Source organism: Mesoplodon mirus (genome assembly GCF_964341445.2).
Source record: "Mesoplodon mirus genome assembly, chromosome: 10".
Lineage (NCBI taxonomy): Eukaryota > Metazoa > Chordata > Mammalia > Artiodactyla > Ziphiidae > Mesoplodon > Mesoplodon mirus.
Genome location: NC_138986.1, coordinates 38,353,574 through 38,379,874, shown reverse-complemented (window position 1 = coordinate 38,379,874; position 26,301 = coordinate 38,353,574). Strand labels below are relative to the sequence as shown.

Genomic DNA, 26,301 nt, shown 5'->3' with positions numbered 1-26,301 from the left:
GCTTTCTTTATTTGGTGTTATGGACTGATGCTTATGCCTCCCCCCACAAATTCATATGTTTAAGCTCTAACCCCCAAAATGTTGATATCTGGAAATGGGGCTTTTGGGAGATAATCGGGGTTAGATGAGGTCATGAGGTTAGGGCCCTGATCTGAAGGGGTTAGTGCCCTTATGAGAAGAGACACTAGAGAGCATTCTCTCTCCATGTATATGCACCAAGGAAAGGCCATGTTGAGCACACAGTGAGATGGTGGCTGCCTGCAAGCCAGGAGAAGACTCAGAATGAAATCTACATTGCTGGCACCTTGATCTTACCACATCACCTCCAGAACTTTGAGAAATAAATTTATATTGTTAAAGCCATCCAGTCTATGGTATTTTGTTACGATAGCCCAAGCAGACTAATAGATCTGGCAGCACAGAATCATCCTAGAATCACCTATGGGCCCCATACCAAGCCAGCTGAATCATAATTTCTAAGGGGGTGATAGAGTCTGGTGCTCAACATATCTAAATCTTTCGGAAAGTATGATTTAAAAACCTGCCTAGATGGGGATGCAATTGTCTATACTGAATATTTTTGAGAATGAAAGGGAGTGTGATTAATAACTATACCATTACAACAGATGCAAACTGATATGTATGTCACCTTGATCTTGAGTGATCCTGAAGCACCCCCTTGCTCCCAGCTGCTGACCATCACTGAAGCTTTGACCCTGGTTTTGAAATCAGAACAGAGTTCAAGTTCTGATCCCTTCTTGTATAAGCAGTAGGATCTTTTACTCTTGAAAAAAAATGAATATGTGATTCTCTTTGCTCATCTGTGAAATGTGGGTAGTAATTTTCGTCTGTTTGTCTTTAGTACCTGAGTGGTTAAAACATTATAATAGAAATGAATGTTGAAGTGAATGGGCCAATCTCATATAAAGGGGAATCCTGAAGTTTTAAGGCAATAATGCAAGCAATAATAATGTGTGGATATAAATGTTAGCTTCTCTCCTCTTATGGCTTTAATATATAAAATTACAACTATCTCAAGCAACCTAATTTCTATTGTGCTGCTTTTGGACAGAAATCATTTTTAAAGTTAGTTTTTATAGTTGTAAGAAAACAAATGGTTTCGATAAAGTTTAGAAGTGACTCTCCTTCTGTCATGTAATGATGGCAAAGGGTGGCAGCTCAGATACGAGTATCTTTTCAAGTCTTCTTTCTGGTTCTACTGTTTTTATAGAGGAGATGCCATGACTTCTAACAGCAAAACTGTCTATTATTCTCTCAAAACAATTAACAAAAAAACTTTTGAATTCAGTGAAGGTCAGAGGATTAATAGGTTTTATCTGCAATGTGTTTGAGAAGCTAATTAAGACTCCACATACAGCAGAGGAGACTGGGAATACAATATTTAGCTTTTCTCTACATGACCACTGTGAGCAAAAGTGAATAGAGAAAGACACAGTGATTTGCCTCATTGACAGAAGGCAAATCCTTTTTAAAGGAAATAAAACTAAAAATACTTCTCTTTGACAGAAGATGCTTCCTTTATTTATTGAACAAATGTATTCAGCGTCTGCTTTATACTGGCATTATTCTAGGTTCTGCATATTCAGTATTGAACAGAACAGATACGGTCTCTATTCTTTTTTTTTTCCTTTTCTTTTTTTAGCTTAGAGGCAACCTGATTAACAAAGAAATCACATTAAAAATTAATGAAAAGAACTTTAATTGTGGTCAACTAATTAGAAAAGGAAAATATTCTTTGGTTCCCCAAAACAGTATTTAACAAAACTGACTTAAACAGCCAACTTAAATATTGACATGAAAACAAGCGTGCTATTTAAAGTCATCATAATGAGAAGAAATCCATTTCCCTGTAATTATTTTATATTCATTTACTACAATATTCTTCTTCCAGTTAAAAGAGAGGAAATAACAGAGACCCCAAAATTCTCTAGGGGACATTATCTGCTAAAATAATGTTTTAGCAGATACGGCTTTTTTTTCTTCCTCTGAACCTTGGTTGCCATACAATGTGTCATTTTCCTTTATAGTGTTTTGAATGGCTATCTTCTCTGAATACATCATGTTGGGTCAGGTCCCCCCTTATCTCTCACCAGCACTATTTTAATAGATTTGAAGTCTATAGTATTTATTAAGATCGTTTTCCAACTAGTATTTCTCTTGGTCTTTCCCACTTGACAGGTTAATATTTGTATGTTATGTGTACATGCATTTATACACACACACACACATACATCATCATGTCAATCCCTTGTTTTTACATTTTCAGTGGCTCTCCATTATCTGCCAAATGAAGTGTAAATTAGGTATGCCCTCAAAGCTAATAATCAGCTTCCTTTTTAATCAGTACATGGCTTCCCAATTTTACTTCCCTTTCTTCCCCATTCTGCTCTCTCTTCATGCTTTATATGGACTTTTCTCCATCTTCTTGCCACCTAACCTATATTGCCCCTTTCAGGAGAACTCAGCCACCAGAGGGAAACACATAACCCAGTTCTGCCCACACATCTAGCATGTGACCCAAGTTTTGCCCATCAGTATATTCCCTGGGAATTTTGAGTTACATGATTTTCCTTGGGATTCAGTGTTTAAAGGCAATATAAGCCTTAAGCTTACAAAAAATAATCTTGCAACAAGGTGTAGAGAGATTACATGAGACTATAGGTGAGCAATAAGCTGCTGAGAGATGGGAAAAAAGAGATCAAGAGAGAAAGCCATGATAATATCCTTTATTCCCCCCCTTGGACTCCCAAGGAAAGTAATCCAATAAATTATAAACTAGTTTGAATTGAACTCATCATGATGAATCAGAATTAAAATACTCCCCACAAAATAGTGGGTTCTCCAAATATTTTTAAAATAATTCAAGTCCCCATGATCTTCACATGAAGATTGTAATGGCAAATCATTATTGCTCACAGTTTACACAGGAGTAATTTAAGATAAAATAGTTGAATAAAATTGTGCAAGGTTATGTAACAAAACTTAGACCTAACAAAAGAAGCATTTGATGTTTTCAGTACTTACTTCCTAGATTACAAACCCCTCTAATTTCCTCTGTTTACCTCAATATTGCCAATCATCATAGGTTTTAACACCTCCTGGATCTATAATAGTGCAAATTATAATAGAGAAGGTATGTGTTTTCAAGGGGCTGCCAGGAAAAAAAAATAGCAAAAAGACGTAACAGGAATAAGTACAAATTATTATATAACAGAAAGGATAGTGAGCTCTTTCTAACTGCAGTTACTAGAGAAGCTAATAAATGTAAAAGCATTATGGGATGTTGTATTATCTCTAATTTGTCTTGGGCTGACTCACTGTGTTTATTAATAGTTTGGAGAGAGAAACATGTTGTTCATTTTATACTCCAGCTATAAAATGACATCTTTTCAAATTGAAAATCAAAAAGAAAGGCAGGTTTAAACTCGGAATAAAATTAAAAGAATCATTTGGGCTTGTTTTATATTTTATTTATAAAATAAAACAAATGAGAGTCACCCCTACTTTTAAAAAGAAACAATTTTAATTATATTAACATGATATTTTCTGGCAAGCAAGTGCTGAGTAGACAAATATAGTTTCCTTTCTAAGTCTGGTTAAGTATATACGTATTGTTTTCCACTCTCTAAAGCAGACTACCATAAAACAAGCACTTAAGAAATATCAGAGAAAAATTATTTTTCTCTTATAAGAATTCATGCAGCAAACTGAGATCCATCAAACACAAAATCCTTGATACAATTTATCTACCTGCTTGATTTGATAGCTTTTATAATGCTATACCTATTCTAAATCTGTATGGAAATTTCATTTGGTAATGAACATATAGGTTGGAAATAACAGAATCCCAGCATAAACTAACTCGGACAAACAGAGGAATTAACTAAATGATATAACCTAATGGCAGGAGGTCAGGGGATGGTAGTTTCCAGGGACACGTGGATCATAGGGTTGAAATACCATTAAAATTCTACCTTCATCCTTTGCTTCTATGTGTCAGCATTATTTTCAAGATTGGCTGTCACAACAAGGGTGTAAACATAACCAATTACATTTCCTGGACTCACATTACCTAATCTGACCACCTTAAAAGAAGAGACTATCTTTCTTTTGTCCTTTGTAAAATGTCCATGGACAAGACTCTGGTTCAGCTTGGATCATGCATCCACTCACGGGTAGAGTGGCAGGTACATCAGTGATGATGATTTGAACCCTCATTTGAGCTATGTGATCAAAATTAAAGAGGAGAATCATTCACCAAATGAGCAGGGTGAGAAGAAAAGGTTTATAATTGTGGCTTTTTTCATCTGCATTATATTTTTACAGGCTCTCTACAAGTAAGGAAGAATAACTCATACATTAATTGTCTTTCTGTCTGTGATTGTATTAAAACAACTTGCTAGCTAAAAGACATCACATGTTGATTGTAGCTGTCTTTTTTTTTTTTTTTTTTTTTTTTTTTTTTTTTTTTTTTTGCTGTACGCGGGCCTCTCACTGCTGTGGCCTCTCCCGTTGCGGAGCACAGGCTCCGGACACACAGGCTCCGCGGCCATGGCTCGCGGGCCCAGCCGCTCCGCGGCATGCGGGATCCTCCGGGATCGGGGCACGAACCCGTGTCCCCTGCATCGGCAGGCGGACTCTCAACCACTGCGCCACCAGGGAAGCCCCTGTAGCTGTCTTTTTGACAAAAACTTGAGTGAAGCTAAAATTCAATTGAAACCACAAATTAAAATTTGCACATACTTGTAAAACCCAAATGCTGAAACTGTTGGAAATGAAAGAAATTTATTCAAAAAACAAATGATTAGAAATGGCAAGAACATGTGGTTAGAACCTCAAGTTAATTACCTTGCTGCACAAAAGGGCTGCCCTGGAGTTATCAGCAGCCATCAGTTCATGAAGCCTTTTACAGCATTGTGGAGACTTTAGATTTTACTCTGAGTGAGATGGAAGCCTCAATAAAGGTTGAAGCAGAGGGAGGTAGGATCTCCATTGGCTTGCGTGCCTCCACAGCTATAATGAGTTCAGCCCCTTTTGACCATAAATAAACTTTGTCAAAGTTGCTGAAATTTTTCGGTTTTCTGTTGTTGTTGTTATTGTTGTTGTTACAGTATGACCTTGCCTACAGAAATAAGAGATGATGGTAACTGAATGAGCGTAGTTCTTAAAGATAGTGAGAAAGGGTCCTTTATGTCAAAGGTGAAGGTGACAGGATTTAATAATAGGTTGAGGAAGAGAAATAAAGGAGTCACTAGTGATTAGAGACATTTGTGCCTAAGCAGAAAAAAGAATGATATTATCATTTATGGATAAGGGGAAGAGAGCTGAGTGTAGGGAACACATTCTAGGGTATGTGTATATGAAAATTTGAGTTTGTTTTTTATAAACCATATTAATTTGGGGATGTCTAATAGATATTTAAGTGGGGATGTGGAATAGGAAAGTGGATAGATGAGTGTAGAGTTTAGGGAGATATCAGAACTGGAGACATACATTGGAGACTCATTATCTTAAAGATGGTATCAAAACCATGGGACTGTACGAGGTTACATAGGAAGTGAATACAGAGAAAGAGACATAGGATTGAGCCCTGGGTTGCTTCCATTTTTAGATGCCAGAAAGAAAGGGAGGAAACAAGCAAAGAAGACCAAGAAAGAGTGACCAGAATGTTAAAAGGAGAAAGTATTGTCCAAGAGGCTGAGTAAAGAAAGAGGGATCAACTGTCAAATGCCCTTGAGTACTGAGAATTCACATTTGGATGTGGTATTGTGGAGGTCAGTAGCACCCTTGACAAGAATTGTGTGGGTTCAAAAGCCTAAATACAGTGAGTACATGAAAGACTGGGAAAAGAGTGTAGAAAACCCATAAAGAGTTTAGCTCTAAAGGGGATTTGAGAAATGGGACAATAATCTGAGACAAACTGCCATCAACAACAGGACGCGTGTTTTAATATATAAGAGATGTTATAGCACGTTGTACGCTACTGGGAATGACCAGTAGAAGAAGTCAAAATGAATTTGCAGAGGAAAGAATTGCTGGCGAAACATTCCTGAGTTACCAGACGGAAATAGCATATTGTGCACAAGTGAAAAAATTGTTCCTGTAATTGTATTGTATTGTATTGTATTGTATTGTATTGTATTCAGCCAAGAAGGCAGAGACCATAAGGAGATGTCAGTGGATTCCATGGTCAGAGCTCATGAGATCTGTCTTCTAATTTTTATTTTCTAAGGGAACGAGGAAGCAAGGTATTCAGCTGATAGAGAAGAAGGGTGAAAAGGTGAAGAAAAATTGTAAAAAGGGGAACAGGGAAATAGTAGCCTCAGAAAGGAGAGAGTGAACTCTTAGGTTTCTATTCCTAAAAAGTAATAGAATCACTTGGCAGCGCCATTTCAAAAGACTCTATTTACTTGAAAAATGTCCACTAAGGCACTGCATATGAGGAATAGTGGAGCAATAATAACAAGTAATATAAATTCCTAGTAATATAAATGTACATGTAAATTTAGTGAATATACTTATTTTTAGGGAGAAGAGGGCCCATTTCATCTATTCTTTGATAAACTTATTTCACATGTTCAATGCCATGTTTGTTTTTTTTTGTTTTTTGTTTTTTTTATTTGTCCTTTGATTTGTATAACTTGAGTATCTACCCACCTCTACATCACCACAGTACCTTTCAGGACAATTATTTTTATCTGCCTCTGCTTCTGATGTATTTTAGCATTAGCTTTTACATTCGTTCATCTTTTTGACTTTATGTTCTAAGATTAATAGAGCTAACAGGACTATAATTGACTAAGATAATTGCTCCACTTTTTTTCCTGAAACTGAAATCATTTCTGGAAAAAAAAAGCTTCTTTTGATTACAGAAGTATTATATATGCTCCTCCATGCCTCCTTCATAAGTAACAGACAAACTTCCTAAAACATAATCACAATTCTTATTTTCCAGACTGAAAACTTTTGCTGTCTGAAAGCTTTTTTCCCTGACTTTTGCATCTTAAGTAATTGTTGTACTGTCTCTTCTACTTTAAGCTCATTGTCATTGGAGTTTTCCTTCTGAGATGTTTCAAGATATTTCTTTACCCTGAGGGCAATTAATCATTTCTCAATATATGTTACATATTTTATTTCCTTTTCTCATAGTGTCCTGGGTTTATTCAGACATTAATAAAACATGCTCTGATTAGATTCAGAATAGTGTTTTATGCTACAATAGATAGACAGTAGAAAGAGTGTGAATTTAGGTTATATACAATTAAAGACAGTGAACATTTACTCTGGAATCAACTCTTGATGAGTCTTTTTTTTTTTTTTTTTAATAATCAGCTAGGAGTTTGACAAATGGCCAAATTAAAATCACAATAATAAAAAGACTTCATTTCAAAAGTTAATCCAGACATCAGTTTCATTTAGCCTGACATTTAATTTTGGAAAAATACAGTCTTATAAGTCTCCTTAAATTTAATATAATTATTCTTCTTATAGGATTAAATCTCAGAGAGATACCCACTCTTCTGCTTGAACACTTGGAATGGTAGACTTCACTGACTGAAAAGATTCCCTATATAATCTTGACCATTCCATAGTGTCTTTTAATTTCAACTATTGAGTCCCAACCCTCAGGGATAATAAAGAGTAAGTGCACCTAAATAAGTGGGCACATCAAAGTTATAAACATGTTGATGCCCACCCTGGTATCTCATTTCCATATTAAATATCTACATTTTCAAAGTACTCCCTTCTGAATATAATCTGGTTTATTTTTTTAAATCTTTGCTTAAATTAAAGACTCTTATCCAAGTGAGATTCTAAAACTACAAGGTATAGTGGAAAGATTTCACTCTTTAGACCATAATTTTTTTTTTTTTTTTTTTGCGGTACGCGGGCCTCTCACTGTTGTGGCCCCTCTGGTTGCGGAGCACAGGCTCCGGACGCGCAGGCTCAGTGGCCATGGCTCACGGGCCTAGCCACTCCGCAGCATGTGGGATCCTCCCGTACTGGGGCACGAACCCACGTCCCCTGCATCGGTAGGCGGACTCCCAACCACTGCGTCACCAGGGAAGCCCCAGGACCATAATATTTTGTTTAATGAAATCTGCAATTTCATTTGCTTTTGGGGGGGGCCTACATTATATTACATTATCCTATGTTGAGGTGCTTTTCTAAAATACTTAAGTATTTTCACCATGGATGGTAGCTTAAAAAGTTGTCCCTTATACTATTCTGTAAATAAATTTTTAAAAAATGACTTCTTGAAAAGAACTCTTACGTTGTTGGGTTTTTTTTCCCATGTAGTAACAATTCCATTTTATTGTGGTTTTATTATACTAATTTAACTTTGAGGGAATCAACTTTACCCTTCCAATTTCAGTCCAAATATCTTGGACAAAGTTTATTTAATTGTTCTGCTTAAAAGATAGGACCGGGCTTCCCTGGTGGCGCAGTGGTTGAGAGTACGCCTGCCGATGCAGGGGACACGGGTTCGTGCCTCAGTCCGGGAGGATCCCACATGCCGCGGAGCGGCTGGGCCCGTGAGCTGTGGCTGCTGAGCCTGCGCGTCCGGAGCCTGTGCTCCGCAATGGGAGAGGCCACAACAGTGAGAGGCCCGCATACCACAAAAAAAAAAAAAAAAAAAAAAAAAAAAAAAAAAAAAAGATAGGACCTATGGCCTAAGCTAAGACAATCAGATTATTCCTTTACTCTCACCACAAACGTTAGCTCAGGAACCAGTCCACAAGGACCAATATGACTCAATTCAGGTTTTCAGTTTGAGCTCTCAGGAAGCCAATCTATTCTTTTCCTCATAGGACATGAATAAGAGAGGATGGAGGGCAGGCAGTACCTGATATGGCCAATTTGCAATCACATGGGCCAATATCAAGAAAACAGAGTCTAAAAGTGAGGAGAGATAAATCTCATCCTAATGATATCATTTGACCCCTGGGTCAAGATGAACTCGAAGATACTTTACTCTAGAACTGTATTTGGATAAACCAATAAATTCTTTATTTTAGATGGTCTGCCAGTTGTGAAAGCAAATATCTTCAGTGATAAAGCACTGTTAAAATTTTATGAGTTCCAGTTTCCAGCCTGTTTAAAACTATGTTAAATGCATCTAGGTCAAATACCTTATTACATAAGTCTGTGTCATCCCTGTTCTAAATTTCTAAGATACCAACCTACCAAAAGAGACATAATTTCTATACTCAAGCCGTGATCTTAGTGTGAGCCCTTGTACATGCTCTATTGTGATAGTGGACATGGTATATTATAAATGTCTATCTGCCTATTTTCTAAGGTCTTTGAGAGCAAGTGCCATGTCTTTTATACTGACCTGTCTCCAATATTTAGCAGATTTACTTGCAAATGTTACGCACCTATTAAATATTTGTTGAGTGAAAGAAGAAGGAAAGCATAATTTCTACAAGAAAAAAGAGAATCAGACTTATAGTATATCTTCTTTATTTCCTCCTTTCTTATCCCTGTCTGCAATATGATCTCAAAGGAATTAGGAAAAAAAAAGAAGCAAAAAGAAAAGAAAAGAAAAGAAAAAGACACTAAGGCAATCTACAATCTGCGTTTCCTAGAGTTGGAAAAAAAACGTTTGCAGGTTGCTAAAGACAGCGAGCTTTATTTGGTGAACTTCTTACTGCCTTTGCTCCATCACTAACTGGTAAGCATGGCCAAGATACTTAACTGCTCCAATCTTGAGTTTCCCTTTCTATAAAATGGGCATTATAATATCTACCTCAAGAGTTGTTGTAAGTATTAAATGAGAACACAGGGAATAAATTTAACTGTTATTACTATGACTTTAAAATATCTTGATAAAAAGAATTCATATTGGCACGATTTGCTAAATTATTTTTTAAATATGCTTTTGGAATCCCAGGAGAGGCTGGGATGGAAGGAGATATTATTTGGAAATTTTTTAAGCTTTACTTTTACTGAAAGAAAAATCTTGTAGGCTTTTAGGATACATAATACAAAAAAATTACTGGATATTTTGCTTCTATATGCTTAAATGTATATCTCAGGCCACAAGGGAAACTCAGGCTATGTAATTCCCCAACAAATTGGTCAAAATCCTCCCATCTATTAAAATTAAAAAAAAGAAAAACTTGTTTCTAATATCTCACTTCCTGTCCCACTCTGTGTAATCTTCTCATTAAAATTTAATTTATGGTGTTTGCAAGAGACCACTTTGTTTTAATGTTAAATTATTTTGTTTTTTATTTTTTTTCAGAAAATACTTCATTCTGAAAATAAACTGCATAAAATAATTTATCTAATATGGGTACAGGAAATACTTAAGTATCATTATGGATGCATACAGGGAAGAAATAGTCATAGTCTATTTACTCATTCTTCCTCATATGTATTTCAATCCTCCTTGTTGAAAATACTTCACAAATCATAACACAACTCCCTCATACTCACATATGAGGGCTGATTTTGTTTCTGTCTTCAGTGGGAGGGCGGTCTGGATTCTCCATAATAAGCATTAAAAAGACTATTAAAATAGTCACTTTGTATACTAGTTTACTTTTTCCAGGCCTGAATAATTTTTAATATGAACACTTTCCCTTTCTGAATTTTAAAATGTATTTTAAAATTCTTTTTTAAAACAAAATGCCTTTATGTCCTTTCTGCATTGAGCCCAAACACACTTTTGCATTGTTCAAACCCAAAGCTAGAACATGGGGGATTATCTCAGAGATCCCACAGCACATTATGACATTAAATCCCTCTTGCTATCTCTGAAGCATTTTAGCTTCTATCCGGCTAATCCACATGTGATATAAGAGGTAATCAAGGATCACAGTAAGTAACAAGTCAGCTGACTTTCTTGTATTGTTTCATTACAAAATCTCTTACCCTCAAAAGAATAAGCAACTATTGTCTTACATGATTTCTATGACTACAAAACACTTGAAAATGGATTCTCTTGCCTTCACAGAAATTCAAGCATTGTAAATGTTTTTAATATAGTCAAGCTGCCATCATCTGAACTCTGACTTGCAATCTAGTCTATCTGGGAACTAAAAGCTAACTTGAAAGTAATCTACATTTGCCCTGTAATTTTGGAGCACCCCGAATTACTAATTAGATCAGGTCCTTTTTGTGCCAAATTCCCGATTATTTACCTGTTGAACAATTTTTTAAATAATTTCATCTACAATATACATTAATATAATTGCTCAATATCACTAAAAAGTGTGTGAAGTACCTGTATATTAAAATTGATATTAACTGGGAGATTACCACAGAATATGTAGAATCCCCCACAAAATTATTCTAGATTTCAAAGGGTCTAACAAATAATAAGCTGATGCATTTGTCAAATCTTGCCCAAATGCTTATGCACAAAATTCAAATACAAGATAACTTTCTACAATCAAGTGCTTTTCAAATAGAAAAAGATGGAATGAGCATAAAAAGCTATAATCTTCTCAAAATACAAGTTTGGAAAACAGAAGTTTGCTCTTTTAAACTGAAACTTAACAATGAACACATATGAAAGATACTATATATTATCTTGCCAATTATATCTGTACATATATATATTTCAAAAAGTTACTTTTAAATACAAATCAATGTATTTTCATGGTCTGTAATCTGCCATGTAAATTATTTTGAGCTCTAGTAGCTAGAACAACTTATTACAAAAGTTTTATAAAGTAAAACAGATGATAGTCTATGTCTGGTAGGCATAGAATTTAATGATATGTTCAAAGCTATAAGCCTCTATAAAGGATTTTTTGCAATGTCTCAATGACAAAAGAAAATACTATATAGAGGAATCAAGTAGCTAAAGGTTTCAGTTTTTCAGAATTTAATAGTATGTGCCCCATACAGTAACTGAAAATATTCTATGGTAATAGATATGATTGTATCATTTAAACAGCACATGCTTTATGAGCTTTATACTGGATTAATCCGATCTGGTTAACTTATCACCACAAAGATATTTTAATGTAAAGTTCTAATGGGGTATTTTAACTGAATGAATGATTCTTTAAACACAGTGCTACAATACACTCACAAACTTACCTTTTGCCATTCAGAGAACATCAAGAACACTTAGATATATCTTTTTCTAAAACTGAGCCTTTCAATTCAGAATGTATTTAGTATTGGAGTTTTAGTTTTATCACAACAGCCTCTTAATCTTATATTGTATATCTTTCTAAGGTGATCTAGATGAATTCCTCTTCATAACTGGAAAACACCAACTTTTTACTGTTGGAGTGTCTGTAGTGTTACCTCAGAAAAATGCAGATTATTTTTCCCCCATGAGCTCATCAAACAATGAATTCTAAATTATCTCTTATATTTCCACTTATACTTCATCCCTTTAAGCATCAATCTCTCACATTCTGTTTATGTTTATCAGACACTAAATTCACCTTCCAAAGCAAAACTAAACAAAAAACAAAAAAGACTCTTTACTCCTTATACAGCCACACACACACCAAAAAAGAAAGAAATTCACTACTTTCTTCTCATTTTTGGATCTCCATTCCAATCTGGCTTTATCTCTTCTCTGTGCTTGTCTTTTCTGCCCTCACATTACAACTTCTAAGTAATATTCACCAAGTGGATAACTTCTTGCTTCTTGAAACATACATTTCTGAAATGTCTCTATTACCAAACTCCTTTGCTTTTCCTTTAACCCCTCTAGCAATTCCTTTCAGCCCCTCTTACTTTATTTTCCATTACCTAATGTCTAGATGTTGGAATTTCCCAGGTCTTGATTCTGTATTCTATTCTTTTTCTTCTGACACAATCTCTCTGGGTGATCTCATCTACTCCCAGGACAATACCTGTGATCTATATGGATAACTCTTTCTATGGTTTCACTTCAGAATCTCCTCTGAGTTCCAGACCCATATTTCTAATTGACTGTTCAGAGTATGTGGCTGTGGAGCCACACTACCTGGGTTAATGTCCTGGCCCTGACATTTACTACCTCTCAATTTTATAATGAGGGTTATAATAGCTTATTTCCTGATTTATCATAAAGATTGAATGAGTTAGTATGTGTAAAGCACCTAAAATAGTTCCTGATACAAAGTTTGGATGATGCATCACATACACCTGAAACAACACACTCAAAAGGAAGCTCTGAATTTTTTCCATCACAGCTGTTCTCGTATAGGCTTCCCCATTTCAATAAATGACACCATCTTTTCATTGGTGTACCTATTCTCTTTTCTCTGTCTAACCTATTATCTAAATGAGAATATACTTGTATTAAACACAAATCAAAATATTTTCTCCACTGCTGATACCCTTCAAGAGTTTCCCATTACAATTTTAATAAATTCAAACACCTGCACACGTCCCTGCATATCCTGACCCCTTGTATGTCTTCTCATACAAATCACACATATACACATACCACACACACATGCACATACCATATTCACACATCACACAAAGATGTCCTCACCAATGGCTGGATCCTTCCAATACATCCGATTCCAATTTCAATGTCTCTGAGAGAGCCTGCTGTAACAAGCTTTCTATCTAAATAGCTCACTGTCCCCACCTATTGTTTCCATTGTCATTGCCCCAACTTTGTTTCCTCTGTGTCCCTTACCCCGAGTTGTCGACATTATGTCTTCTTAGTCACTGTGTGCCTCCCGTATCAAACTGCAGGTCTCGTTAGACTAGGGCTTATGTTGGTTTATCCACCTTTAAGTGTACTCACCCCCTAGCACAATATAATAGGCACTTAGTGACTATTTCCTGTAGGAAAGCATGCAAGAATAAAGGAATGAGTGAATTAGTCCTTTTCTAGCAGCTTATTTCAGAAAAACTAGTCTGGTTTTTCAGGATCCTTCTTAGCATTTATACTTTTATTTAGCTAATTCTTGGGGAAAAAAATCATGCTGCTACAGTTCAGGTAAAGAACAAAGTAAACTACATTTGTGTGTTTTTTGGGCACTTTAAATTGCCAAATTGTATCATGTTGCTTGATTGAGCCATCTTTTTCAACTTTTAGGGGAACTCAAAGATAGGTTTAGTCATTGTACAATTCAGGTCTTCAAAACCATTTCGTATATGAATTTTATCTTCTAAAACATTTCTGAAAGTGTCTTTATTATAGATACCTTGGATAGCCTCTTTCTACTTCCATTCTACCCTCCCTCCTGTTGGAAAAATTGCAATGCCAAAAACCTGTCTTCTAGACTCCCAGCATGTTTAATTTCATCATTTAGATGCACCTATAGGAGACTGCAAAGCAGGAATGCTTTAGCAAACAAGGTTGCTTTGATGTGAGTAAGTGGCTGATGTTGGCCTCAACATTTTCAGTATCTAGTCTGTGGGTGCAAAGAGGCAGGTGTGGAGGCAGTTTTGAAGAACAAAGCAGCTTCCTGGCCAATTGATAGTCCTGGGTGCTCAATAATCCAATGTAGTCTCCTGACATCAATTCTTCTAGTCCTTCCAACAATTGTGTGTGCATCCAGTTCCCTGTACAGAAGTCCCTCTGCTTATATCATCTAGAGTGGTTTGTATATCTAGCACAGAAGTCTGATACAAACATAGGAACATGTTTTTAAAAAGTTTTTGTTTCCTTTCTTGTTTGTTTGTTTTTTTCATAGCATTTCTTCAGGGTAAAACATACCTCATAACATTGTAAAAATATCTTGGTGATTTTTTTTTTTTCATTTCTCTCAATGTTTTTAAATGACATATTTGGGCTTTTTTTTCACCATGGACAATTTCAAATATATACAAGCAACAAATTATTATAATGAATCTCAGTGTACCACTTACCCAGTTTCAATTCATGGACTGGCAATTTTATATCCTATAAAACCCCACCCACATTCTCCCTAACAGATCACTAACAAAGTGTGATTTACAAGTTTCATGCAGCAGAGGCTCTTTTATCAAACCTTAGAACTTAAGCCTTAGACTCATTTGCACCTATATAATAATAAAATATAAATATAGTAAAATAAAATAATATAATATAAATACATTATATGTTCTATAATCATAAATAATATGAAAGTTATTATAAATGTACTAAAATGCCATGATAAGACCCATATATTAAATAAGCATCTAGGCATATTTTACGTCTTGTAAATTTGCTACTATTTGGGACTACAGTAATGATATCAGATGTTCTGCCATATTCCTCTGACTACTTTAGGAAGAAATAACATATGTATCATGGCTCTTCAAGATTTCAGGTAATTCTCAATTTTCCCACATAACCTCTAGAAATTTTTACTATTTTCATAATAAGTTTCAAACTGGCTATTTCTAAAGCATATTGCTCTCACATGAAAATATTGTTGGAGAATTATTAAACTCTAAAAAGAAACATAAGTTAGAAATCAACACTAATTGAATCTCTCTGTCTATCTCTCTCTATACACACACATACACACACACACACACACAATTTTGAGTACTTGGAAATTAAGAGCTTGCAAACTAATAATTTGTGCATATTTTAATCAGGAATTTGAACTGATTTGTAAGAGCCAATGGTTTTGTGTTTTTAAAAGTAAAAATGACTTTTTTTAACAAAAACAAACTGAACTGATTATAAACTGATTATAAACAAACTGAAAACTGATTCCAAGAAGGACAAGCTTGTTTTTCAACACTTGCTGAGCAGCCCTCCCCCGATGTGCTGTGCTATGCAATCACCCAGTTCAGTCTCTGCTTCAATGGCTGAGGACTGGCCTTGCAGGAAGGGATATTGGCATAATCATTCCTCTTGCCAGTGGTGCACAATCTCACTCTGACATGACTGCTGGGCTAATAACACAGGTCTCCCAGTAGCAGAGAAGTATCAGATTTTCCCATCACTCTCTGAACAGAAAAGTGTTGTGCCCTTCCCCTCAAAATCAAAATTCAAATCAAAACAACCACCACACACACACCATTGTGTTTTACCAAAAGCATTTTTCATGATTTTGCATTTTCACAACTATAATAAATACTTTGACAATTACAATTCAAAACTTTCCTCTGCAAATACTTTAGTAAAACTGATGGCCCAGGAAAAACTTGTTTCTCTTTAGCACTCAATTATATAGCTGTCACAGATACATTGACCCAAGCAACCAGTTTCTCAGCATCATCACGTGGTCAGAATTGTGTTTTCACTTTCTTATGATAAGATACATATTTCACCAGGAGAATAAAGAATGTTTTAAATAAACAAAATAAATGAATGTTCAATAATAAAATTAATAATAATTCAAATGCAAAGTAATCAGTAATCAAGTCCCAAACTCAAGAGAACACATGGTTATCTCTTCCTGGATATTTTATTAGCCATGAAATCATGTAACTCTCAGTATTTTACAATATTTTTACCCCACTTATAGCATGATGTAGGGATTTCCTGTAATTCCTATTTGCTACTTACTAAGAGTAATCAATGTCTAGTTTGTCATCTTATGATCTTCTTTTTCAGCATCCTTCACCACATTTTTTTTTCCAACATATGCTATTACTTCCTAGGAAGGGAAGTTTTCACTAATGGCATCCAGCCCAGTCTGCTCTCTCCACACCATGTCCTACCTTGAAGCTCTCTTTAACTTCACCTTCATTTAAGCTTATCTATTGACTCAGTTTCTATGACAATGTTTTCAGCTTATTATCACACAGGGAAGATCTAGAAGTCTCATTCACTTTAAGTGTTAATAGCTGAGAGGAATTCGTTTGTTACCCCATGCACACAGGCCCTAAGAGATTTACATTTTAATAGAGGACAATTCTTTCATAACTCAAAGGAATGGAATATCTCTAATGGTGGAATTTCAAGCATCACTGACACTAATGGAGGAAATATTTGGGGTGAAAATACTTATCACCAAACCATAATACTTGAGACAACTACATATCTTTTCACCTAGATTTAAGCTTAACTTGAGTAAAAGCAGATATTCATGCTTGAACAAGAGTAAAAGCAGAACTAAATTTAAAGCAAAAATCTAAGCTGTTTCTTAATGGAATGCATTATTATCTTTGCATTCTTTGCTTCTTATCTTTGCAAAGTGAAGTTATACCATGTATAACTCAATTTCATTATGTCTTGAAAAAGATGGCCTTAAAGTTCTCTTCACCTTCACCAAACTTAGACAGGCGTCTTCTTGTCCTTTGGCTCCTGACCTCCCTTTTCTTAGAGCATTTACTTTAGAAAACTTGTACTTGTAAATTCTCTCTCTGATCTTTCAAGATATAAATTTTCTTAAAAGCCTCCTGCCAGTTTTACAACCCATGTGTGCCTTTCTCAGAGGCCTGGGAGCCGCCCCTTTGAAATGTAATCATCAAGAAAGATAGTACTTCTATCTCCCAGTTTCTGTGGGAGGGTAGGAACATAACTCCCTTGGGTGCCTTGCTCCAAGTTGTAAAACTACACTCTTGACATGAAAATAAGAGAAAATTTTCTCTTCTTTTGAGTAAGGCCAATCAGCAAACACAGATGGCCTACAATCCTCCCACCACTTTCCAGATCTTAAAAACTCTCCTGCTTTTTGTTTCAGTGAAATTGAGTTCAGAATGAGTTCTGGTCTCTCTCCCCTATTGCAATAGCCTTGAATAAAGTCTGCCTTGCCTGTTTAACTTTGTCTAGTGCAAGTTTTGCTTTGACAGCCTGGACGTGGACAGACTTAAGTACCTATATTCAATTTGTTTACATTGCCCCAAGATTCCTTTATTAACAAACATCCTGAACATAATCTGACTAAGGAAGCAAAGAAAGTACAATACCTTTTTTCTTGACATCCATGGCAGTTTCCTTCTCAGTTTTCATTTTGACATCTTCTTTTTCTGGTAGTAAAATGAGAAAATTATAAACATCTGTTTAATTATCATATATTTCAGGGCACATTTTACTGCCATTAACATCCAGTTCATCTTGTATAGAGTGATTCTACATTAGAGTCATAGTCATGTCAAATATGAGTGAACTAGCACCTTTGTAACAGAACAGTGGTTTTGATGTGCTATCCCTTCAGGGAAGGAGCAAATTTTTGCTAAGGTAAAAAAAAGAAAAAAATTTTTTTTCATGACAGTATGAACATTAGATGGCATTGTTAATTATTATACAATTCAATAGTTTTTCTAAAGGACATTAAAAGGAATATATTGAATGTTTCCTGGGCTATCAGGCCACTGCAAGCATGTCAGAAGCTGAGAAATCTCTTGGGCTCATTTGGGACTTCATATGTACTATTTGAAAATAACCATTCAAAAAAGAACAAAACATATCAAACCAATTAACTACTTTCTTTCCCATACATTCAATAATTTGCTCTTTTGATAGACAATTTTATTAAACTAAATTAATTGGATAGTAAACTTCATATTCATATACGTAATCAAGTAAAGTAATGAAGTAGAATTGAGCACCACTCCTAAGAAAGAAAAAAAATAATCAGTAACAAATTTTAAAAGTGTTTAGGCTTGAATTTTCTTTTAAAAATTTATCAATCTCTACTTTTTTGGAATACTTATATTTGTTTGTTAGTAATAATGACAACAAAATTGTTAAGGGGATTTCTTTCCTAGAAAACAGTAGCTTTACCAGTAACATTACAAATGGATACTAATTAATATATGTGTTAGTTTTTAAATTCCTTACCTTTCTTTTTTGTTTCGGAAGTCACTTTATTCTCAGTTTTCTTCTTTTCTTCTTTTTCTAGAGAAAAAATTTAAAGTATTTCCTTTAGGAAAATTTAGTACAAAAGGAAAATGAAGTTTTGAATGAAGGATTACCATTAAAGTCAATTTTGCCTCCAGATAGTTTTGTGACTTTGAGCAAGTGATTTAATCTCACTAAGCCTTATTTTCTTCATTTGTAAAGTAACAGTACTTCCTTCAAAGTTAGATATGTTTTCAGAGCATTCTGCACAGTGCCTGGCTCACAGTAAGTGCATAAAATTGTGGGTTGCTAATACTGTTTACAAAAAATGAACAAGATAGTTCAAGCTTTCTGAACCAAACAATTGTTTGTCTAGTGCCTAAAGTAAGATATTAATATTGAAAATTAAAATATAATTTCTGAGAAACAATGCTGCAGGTAAGCTAAAAGAATTATTTTTTGTTTTCTTTTCATATGTTCAGTTTCATTAGAAATAATACATTAGGCCATTAACAATATCTATTTTGATTTAACTGTTTTTCAGATCTGCCTCTTGTCAACAGACATTTGGATTCTGGTGACATTTATCTGGCACCATATTGGGGACATAACTTCCACTGCCCTTTCTGAGTGGCCATATCAACCAGCGTGCTCAGACTATATTTGCACCCAGAGGTTGCTGTTAAGTCTGGATGACACATAGAACAGTTTGACAGTTTGTGGTACCTCTAGACTTCTTTATGGAAGATTTCTTTATGGAGGATTTCAGAGATCTAAGAAAACCTTGGTCTGAGGGGCAGAGGGAACTTTAAATGTTGCTCAGCAATAGTCATGTAACAACTAGACATCCCCGGACACTTTTCTGGTAAGTGTTCTCATTTTAAATAACAAAGTCATGTAGAAGTACACAGTTGTTGAAATGGAATATTCAGTACTGTTAGGTTTGAGGCAGCTACAAGCACAGTTAATGTTGGAAACTGACTGATTTTTATCTTCAGTTAGTAATGTGATTTACCTTATATTTGAAATACTTTTCTCTTTGTCATTTGTCTCTCCAACTCAAGTATAAATGCCAGGCATTCAAAGATGTTCAGTACCCAGAACTATTATGAGATTGTTACTATGCTGAAGAAATTCAATGTGTACTTCTAGTATCAATGCTTAAGTTGCCTACTAACACTGGCATCTTATTAAATATAGGAATTAATTCATTCCCTTAGGTATAGAGATTTTTTACCTACGAGATCAAAGCCAACACTTTCTTGCAGTCTCAGAAGTATAATTTACAAAGAATCTCTTTTCATGACTCCTAGAGATAAGTTAGTGTTGTAGGGAGAAATATATTCACACTCTGTCCGAATGTGTCTACAATGTACCTTTACAGCTCATCCAGTCAGAAGTAGGAAATCAAGAAGTCAGATTTTGATAGTTCTAGAGTTAGAAATAAACCAATGGAATTCTACTTTGCCTTTTCCTAAAGGTTTATACATACTAAATATGCAAAAATCTTTAAAATTCTGAATAAAGATACATTTTTTGGGGGGGGCCTCTCACTGTTGTGGCCTCTCCCATTGTGGAGCACAGGCTCCGGATGTGCAGGCTCAGCGGCCATGGCTCACGGGCCCAGCCACTCTGCCGCCTGTGGGATCCTCCCAGACCGGGGCATGAACCCACGTCCCCTGCATCAGCAGGTGGACTTTCAACCACCGTGCCACCAGGGAAGCCCTAAAGACACTTTTGACTTAAGTATCATTACTTTCAGCTTCTCTGGGAGAAATTTTATGTAGCAAGGACTTTTCCATCTTATCTAAATAAATGCATATGCCAGACAGTTGAATTGGCATTTGCTAAACATCACCATCTGATGTCATGTGCTAGGAAAGGAGTTAATTAAAATACAGATTAGTTGTAAATATTTCTTAGCCTATATTAAAAATCAATGCCATAGTCACGATAAGATCACAACTTAGTATCCAACTTAGTATCCGAGTCTCTAAGTTTCATAATGTAGATGAATAAATATTTCATTTAAAAGTTCGTGCCAATTAGTTAATCTTATATTAAACTTCAGAAGGAAAGTAGGTATTTGAGGCCAGAAGATGGAAGACATTCTTTTCATTTTTTTAAAAGAGAATTGTCTTGTGTAATAAATTCTACCCTTTATATTAATATAGCTGGGACTTTATTGTGGTGATACAGTATTCTTGCCTTAGTTCAGATTGATTAATGCTTCCATTATACACTCTGCCTGTGATTATGGCCATACACTGAAAGAGTCATGAATAAGAACAGAAATCCACAAAAAGCAGGTATAAATAATGTACTTTAATAACATTTTTATGAATTAGACTTTTAAGCTGTCATTATGGGGCTTACTTTATTCGTGGTTAATTCATTTTAAAACATCAACTTCTGAAGATTCATGCATTTCTTCAAGAACAACTGTCTATTCTTTAGGTGATTTGGCAGCAGTGAAATTAAGCTTTTCATTTATAAAGGCACAACAATTTAATTATATCCTACTTGGATATAAAAGTAACCCATGTTTCTTATATGAAAACTCTCCTTCCCTTGACTTTTGTCTCCTTCAACAGTCAACAATACTGCTCCCTTTCCACTTGACTGTGCACCCACATATCCAATTTCCTCCTCATCCTCTCCTCCAATTTGTTTGCTGTTTTGTTAGTAACAACTAGAGAAGAGTTAGGACACTTTATATCATCGATTTTCAGAGCGTTCGCAATTAAGTGTGTCTATAGAGTGTGAACTTATCAGCATACTGCCTTTCTCTGAGAAACGTGTCATAAGCCCGGAAATGACGGCTCTATCTGGCAGGGATCACAGGAAAGGCTGGCTGAGAGAGAAATCCTCTCCACAATGAGCAGCTCTGAGCCACAAATATGTTATTAGCTTCTGCATAAATTAACATCAGATGAAAGAAAAATTAAATGACTTACTTTTTACTTTCTAAGCCCTTACAATGGGCTTTTCTCTTGCTTTTAAATGTTTTTATGCCATCTCAAAGCCAGAGAATCCACAATAGTTAATTATAATTGTAAAGCTTTTGAAGATGCCTGTTCCTAGCAAACCGAGCAAACAAATGCAAATGCTTCATTTTCATCTTATGTTTGTTCCTCCCCTTTTTGCCTTTCTACTGTAGAGATTATCCAAAATTTACATGCTCTTCTTCTAACTCTCTCTGGCCAGGGTTCATGTATTCTTGGTCCCAGTCATGTTTCTTCATAACAACTCATTCTAGCACACCTCGTCCCTGTCACCTTGTTTGTAAAGAGTGGCAGAGGCTGGCCTGGAACCCCAGTCACAGTATGATCATGGAAAATTTCACATAAACAGATAAGTTCAATTACACCAATGATTATCAGAGTTCTCCACTGTTATCTACAGAGGGGAATGGAGCAAGAGAGAAAGCACTCGTGCTAGCATGGGTGACCTTGGTCTGAATTCTGTCTCTGACCCCTTCTGGTTGTCACATTGGCAATGTGCTCTGACACACTGAATTTCATTTACCTCTTTTAAAAACTGGACTAGTAAAATCTACCTTGCTGGCTTATTGTGAAGAAACTGAGCAAAAGTGCCTGGACCAAAGTGGATGTTCAAAAAAAATAATGATAGCAATAACTAGCTATTACTATATTTTAGAAACAATCAAAATCTGCCTACATATACTCTTCAGTAATTTTTCTAAGTGTGACATTTATTAATCTGAGTAAATGCACATTAATTCTTATTTTTCCGTGTTGAGGGAGGCTGTATCAGGAACATTTTATATTGTGAAACTTTAAGAAAAAAACACTCAAGTAGGAATTAACATGTTTATGAAGGGGCACTGTGCTGGAATGAAGTGGATTCCAGTTTCAGTTTTGCTGTAATTAGTAGTTTTTGCCTAATGCAACTGTAAGGGAATCTTCTGTCTTCAATCACAAAAGTCAGGGGAATGAGTAGAATGTAGTTAAGTCCCTCTTCACCTGTCTATTCCTTTATTCCCCAAATGCAGTATTTATTTCCTAATTTTTCTGAGAACAGTTAACATAAAGAGCTTTAAATCTGTAAATAGCTGTTGTACATTCTCTGGCTTTGCTATGGCTTAAAAAATTTTAAAGCTAGAGAAAAGTCCATTTTTAAGCCTTAAAAATGAATATGTTTATATGCATATGTATGCATGGATATATGAATACGTATATATGTGTATATAATGTCAGGTGATAATAAGGGTCAGAAAAAAATAAAGCTTGGTTTAGAGGAATAGAGCATGCGGGAGAAGATCAGAAGTGGCTTTTTCTTTTAAGGTGGAACAGGGGTAAGTCTTTCTGAACGAGTACCATTTGAAAAGATTCTTGAAAAAAAGTAGAAGAGTTTTGGCTATTGAGGAGAAGACTTCTCCTGCAGAGGAAAAATATCTGCCAAGACCTTGAAAGAGAAGCGTTCGAGCCCTATTCAAAGAAGAGCATAGAGACCAGAGTGGCTGGAGTGGAGGATGCAGGAGGAGAGTGAGAAGAGGGGTGACCAGTGATGTAGCAGGGGCCAATCGCACAAAATCTTGTTCATGATATGAATTTTCCATTTTATTGTGAGTGAGGTAGGAGGCTGCTGAGAGGTTTCAAGCAGAGTAATTATATTGTGATAAATTATGTTTTAAGAGGAACTTTGGCTGTTGCTGCCTGGTTGGAGCCAAGTACCCCATTGGATTTTGTGATCACACTGTGATGAAGAAGACTAAGAAAGTAAAAGAAAAAGAAAAAAGAAAAAAAAAAGGAAAAAAAAAAAAGAAAGTAAAAGGATTCAGTACAAATATCTTTCTTCGTGTTTTCCTCTAAATTTTATTTGGGACTGAATGTAACATTATAGAAACACGGTGGGAGTACCTCACTTTACATTGTGCTTAAGTTGCTATAACAGCAAAGCTCTTCAAGGACTTCACTTGAGTTATCTGGCATAACTAAACTGGTTTTTCAGAACCTGAATCCAGTCTTTGCCTTGACTTTTCCTTTAGTGAATGCTGAATTATTCTGAGAAGTCAGCTCTTCTCATTATCAGCTACTAACAACAAAAAATTCACAACCAGAACTTGTATAGCATCTTCCACTGACTACCCAGAGACTTTTACATAAACAATTTATTCACTTAATCAACACATGTTTATTTAACCTTATGTCAAACCCTTTGCTGGGGTCTAGAGTCTTAAACTATTCCTTCCAGGAATTTTAGGTATGAGACTAAGAAGGGGTAAAGTTTACAATTACAATATGGACTTAGGGGCATTAAAGTCGGAGTCTAAGGGAGACAGTAGAGGCCCAAACCCAAGAGCAAAAAGTGTGAAAGCTGCTCCAGGGAAAAATGGTATGTGAATTCTGAACTGAGTACGGCACGTGTTACTATCAATGCTGGCTGGAGGGACTGAGGTGCCTGCTGAGTGCCCAGTCCTGTCCTGCAGATAAAGGCTGACAACTCTTAGTGATACAATACCATTCATGAAGTAAACGCCCCAAAGAACTCCAGAGCTAATCAGTGTAAATCCAAACTTTTTCAAGATACCAGACTACATACAGTTCTTTAAGCTTAAAAAAGATTGTGGAAAAGTGATCTCAATAGTTATTTTATGTGATCAGAGCAAGGAAGAAAAAAAATGTATTAGTTTTGGTTTAATCACACTGATTTTAAGGTGATAGGAAATTATACTGTAATAGAATGTTATAACAGAATACAGCACATGACCTTACATGCATTAGTATATACTTAGTTCTCAGATAAAAGTCAACACATCCTTCAACCCATGAGAAAATGGGCTCAGGAAAGATGAGTAACTTGCCCAACTTCACATATCACATAAGTGACAGAACAAGGATTTAAAACTAAGGAACACTGCAAACTCTGATCTTTCCCCTACAACATGGGATAAGAAGTTTGAGGTAGACTTATTCTAACAAAAAATTGCAAACGAACTGAGGCACAGAGAGAAAAGTGCCAATTTCTACCCTCTCTTTGTGACACTTATCTTTCAGCTCTCTCACAGCCAAAGTTCTCTGATATAACAACAATTTTTTTCTGTTTCTGAATTTAGTATGCAAAAAGGAATGCAAAGAGAAAGATTATTTGATACATTTCAAATTGCAAAAAAAGTTTCTTATGTTAATTAAACTTCATATTTAAAGTGGATAAGGTAGATTTCTCCCAAACCTTTCAAAAATGATAAAAGCTTTTTAGATAAGTGACTGCATTACTTTTGAATGGATTAAGTTTATATAAATGAAGGTGGCCACAGCTCGTCTTTTTCTTTCTGGTATTTATTTTTCCTCTCAGTGCTTTTACATTTCAGAAAGCAAATGTTCAATTAAAGTTTATTGACTTTTACACTCAAGTGAGAAGCTCTCCATCCACACAACTCATCTCTGGATAGCTCCAAAGAGAGCATTTTGTATTTTCTTTTTTGTTTTTCTTGGATTTTTTCTTTTTTGGGTGCTGCAGCCATTTGGAGATTTTCTAAAAACTCTTCTAACCCTATTAAAATTTACTTTTTATGCAGGATCGTTGCTTGCTCAAGATCTTTTATTGTAAACTTTTCTAATGCATCTTTCTACAAGGGTAAGGAAAATATAAGATTCATTTCTAATAGCTGTTCATTTTCAAAATCATATTATTTACATATAATTACTTTTTTCATATTTTTATCTATATGCTTTTTCTACATTTCTCTATATTTTAAAATGAACTGCAAAAGTACTTTGTTGCATTTAAAATGTCAAGAATGACTAGAAACATCAGAAAATTGAGACTTTCCTTTTTGTGACTAAATTATTGATATTTAGGGAAAAAGTTGGTTATCATTCAAAATCAAAATATACATTACTCTAAACCATCATTTCAAAGATATGGCTATTTTTATAACAGGTCGTTGAGAACTTAGGGCTTGAGTTACTAAACAAATTAGAAAGACTCAATTACCAAAAGTTACCGGTATATTGGGCACATTTATAAGTCTGATTCTTAATTGAAGCCTTTTATCTTAAAAATATGCCCAATAGATATCAATATTCATAAAGGAAATAAATGCCCATTCAAAGAGTACAACTTTTCTAGTTGTAATTGTTTTAATATATTGAATTCAGGTTTATTTCAAATGATGGACTACATAAATTCCCTCATCTTTCATAAATTATACCAAACCATTAACACAATTTTTGTCTTCTTCCTAGTATAAGGTCTATTCTAGTAGATTAAAAATTTTTACACAAAATTCTCACATAATTGAAACAAATATCTGTCACTGTTTATTATGTGAACAATCGCCAAGACCCCTTACTCCATTTGGATAAAACAGATCTGGCTTTAAAGATGTAGCCCCTTTTCTCATCAGTTCTAGAGAGGATGAATAATTTCATTGGGAATTCTAATAAACTTATATAATAGAAAGAAACATTTAGGTCAAGCTGACACAAATAGTAAATAAATGTTTTATAAAGAAAAACTGGTACTTTTAAACTAGAGCTTTGGAGGGACCTGGTCCTTTCTTATAAAATAGTTCATGAGAAAAGTTTGCTGGCACAAGAGGGTTCCAACAAGAATTTCATAATAAGAAAGCTATTAAAAATCACATTCACTCTTACTCACAAAACTTCTCATCCCTAACTTTC

The 26,301-nt window shown here is 35.1% G+C and overlaps 1 protein-coding gene across 1 annotated transcript in view; it reads right to left on the bottom strand.

Annotated features, from left to right (window-relative positions):
• Nucleotides 1-26,301, bottom strand: part of TRDN (triadin) — a gene marked incomplete at both ends in the record, with an annotated part of 300,072 nt that overhangs the window by 161,041 nt on the left and 112,730 nt on the right. The window contains 2 exon segments of the mRNA XM_082633775.1: nucleotides 17,779-17,838; nucleotides 18,653-18,707. Coding sequence (XP_082489901.1) covers nucleotides 17,779-17,838; nucleotides 18,653-18,707 — 115 coding nt within the window.